Source organism: Aedes albopictus, chromosome 3, assembly GCF_035046485.1.
Source record: "Aedes albopictus strain Foshan chromosome 3, AalbF5, whole genome shotgun sequence".
Lineage (NCBI taxonomy): Eukaryota > Metazoa > Arthropoda > Insecta > Diptera > Culicidae > Aedes > Aedes albopictus.
In genome coordinates this window covers 138,565,547-138,567,695 of record NC_085138.1, presented here as the reverse complement: position 1 = coordinate 138,567,695, position 2,149 = coordinate 138,565,547, and the positions used below count along the sequence as shown (strand labels likewise).

At 43.5% G+C, this 2,149-nt stretch overlaps 1 protein-coding gene across 1 annotated transcript; it reads left to right on the top strand.

Moving 5' to 3' along the window:
• Positions 1 to 515: 515 nt before the first annotated feature.
• Positions 516 to 1,448, top strand: LOC109408410 (uncharacterized). Its single transcript, XM_019681724.3, has 2 exons — positions 516 to 1,194; positions 1,263 to 1,448. The coding sequence occupies exons 1-2, from the start codon at positions 547 to 549 to the stop codon at positions 1,440 to 1,442; spliced, it is 828 nt and encodes a 275-aa protein (XP_019537269.3). The 5' UTR covers positions 516 to 546; the 3' UTR covers positions 1,443 to 1,448.
• Positions 1,449 to 2,149: the final 701 nt, after the last annotated feature.

Genomic DNA, 2,149 nt, shown 5'->3' with positions numbered 1-2,149 from the left:
CGAAGAAGGTTGAACCACGAGCTCGCTGCACTTGGCGGCGAACCCAGCATCCAGAAGGTAGCCAGAACCGGAAGGATACGATGGGCAGGGCATGTTGCAAGAACGCCGGACAACAACCCTGCAAAGTTGGAGTTCGTGACAGATCCGGTTGGCACAAGAAGGCGTGCAGCGCAGAGAGGACGATGGGCAGATCAGGTAGAACGTGACTTGACGAGCATCGGGCATGACCGAGGATGGAGAACGGCAGCCACGAACCGTGTATTATCGAGAAATATTGTTGATTCAGTTTCATCTTGAATTTGATGTAATACTAAATAATTTAAAATGAATCGTTGCATCATATAGAAAGAAATAAGCCCATCTAACTTTTTGACATGTGGTATCAGCCACGAGTAAACTGAGACGTCTGTTTATCTGTACTGCAATAATATTCAAAAGCTGCAATAAATAATCCTAAGCAGATGTGCAAACTCAAGTACCTGAGACGGCTTAATATAAAACGCTAGAACTGCTCCGCCATAATTTAGTTTTCCAGATATTATCAAAATGAAGACATTTCTTATCTTATCATCACTTGCAACTGCATTCATTTCGACTGCACTCGCATTCGACTGGTATGCATTCACGCAAGCCAACTACGCCTCAATCCAGACCGGACTCGCTCAGCTGAACGCTGCAGCCACACAGATGAACCAATCCATCATCCAACAGCAGAATCGTGTGCAAAACGGCATGGACGACTTGGATAACTTCATTCAGCAGTCCTTGGTTGCTCTGTGGATACAGAATCCGAACTTGAATCTCACTGGTGACCAGCTGCAATCGACACTAAGCTCCTTGTCCAAGGCTGCCAATTACAAGTCTGCCGTGTCGTACATTGCTGACGACTACAAACAGAGCGTAACGAACAACGTGATGATACCAGCTCAATCGATCGTGCAGAACATCCTGAATGCCATGACGACTTTCTACGCCAACCAGTGGCAAAGCTGTGCTCAACAGTTCGCTTCGCAATTGTTACAGCCACGATTATCCGTGGGCCGGCTACAGCAGTGCATTAGCGTGGCAGTTCCCTATTTCGAAATGGTTGCCAACACCACTCTGTCTATGCTCGATTATGGAAAGACCGGTGCGAGTACGGTGCTCAGTATGCTGAATTTGTGCTCATCAAGCTCGACCAACTGTGTGTCCAAGGTAAAAAGCGCATTTTGATTTGAATAAGTTGACTGTGGAAAACTTATGTTTTATTCTTCTTGTATTAGTTTCTCAACGATTTGCCGAATTTGCTGAACAACATCGTCAATGCGGTTTCGTTCCTGTCTGGAATTCCGTCAGCAATAATCCAGCCGGGAAAACCAGCAGTTCAGGAGTGCGTCACCTTGATTACAGCAGATATACAGCAAACGCTGCAGGGACTTGTCAATAAAACTACATCCTGCTGAAAATAATTCACTTGTTTAGGCGATAGGACTTACATATTACATAAAATAGTCCACTATGTAGTTGAGCATCAAAATGGAAGCGCTCATAGAATACCCAAAAGGCAGGTTCTGCCCCGTCGGGACGATCCGCCAAGAAAACTAGACCGACAGGCACACGAACCGTGCACAAATTACGTCATGTTTTTAAGTGGAGGAGGGTTTTGAACGTGACGACCCATACAAACAATGGTGAGGTCCCATACCTAAAGTGTATCAAAGGTTGATTTTTGTGTGACATTGCTTTTAAATGTCTGGCTAGTCAAAAGACGAGCATGATGGTCTAGTAACTACCGTTTCTGATTCGAATTCCAGAATAGCGTTGGGCAATTTTGAATCGATGTTCGCAACATCGATGTTTTTGTTCCGATTAATCGATTTTTTGAATCGATGTTGAAGCCCCACGAAATCGACCGAATCGATTTTTTACATTCGATTTTTCTTTCGATTCAAACATATTATTTTTTTTAGAATGCACTGTAGAATTTAACCATTACAAAAATGTACATAAAATCGACGTAAAATGTACCTAAAATCTAGGTAAAATGTACCTAAAATCGAGGGTCTATATAATCTAGTGTCCTTAGTGGACATATCGAGGCATATCTGTATATCTCAGGTTCCTGGGGCAATCCCTCCCAAGTGAATCTTTCTCAGGATTCTAAAGGAAT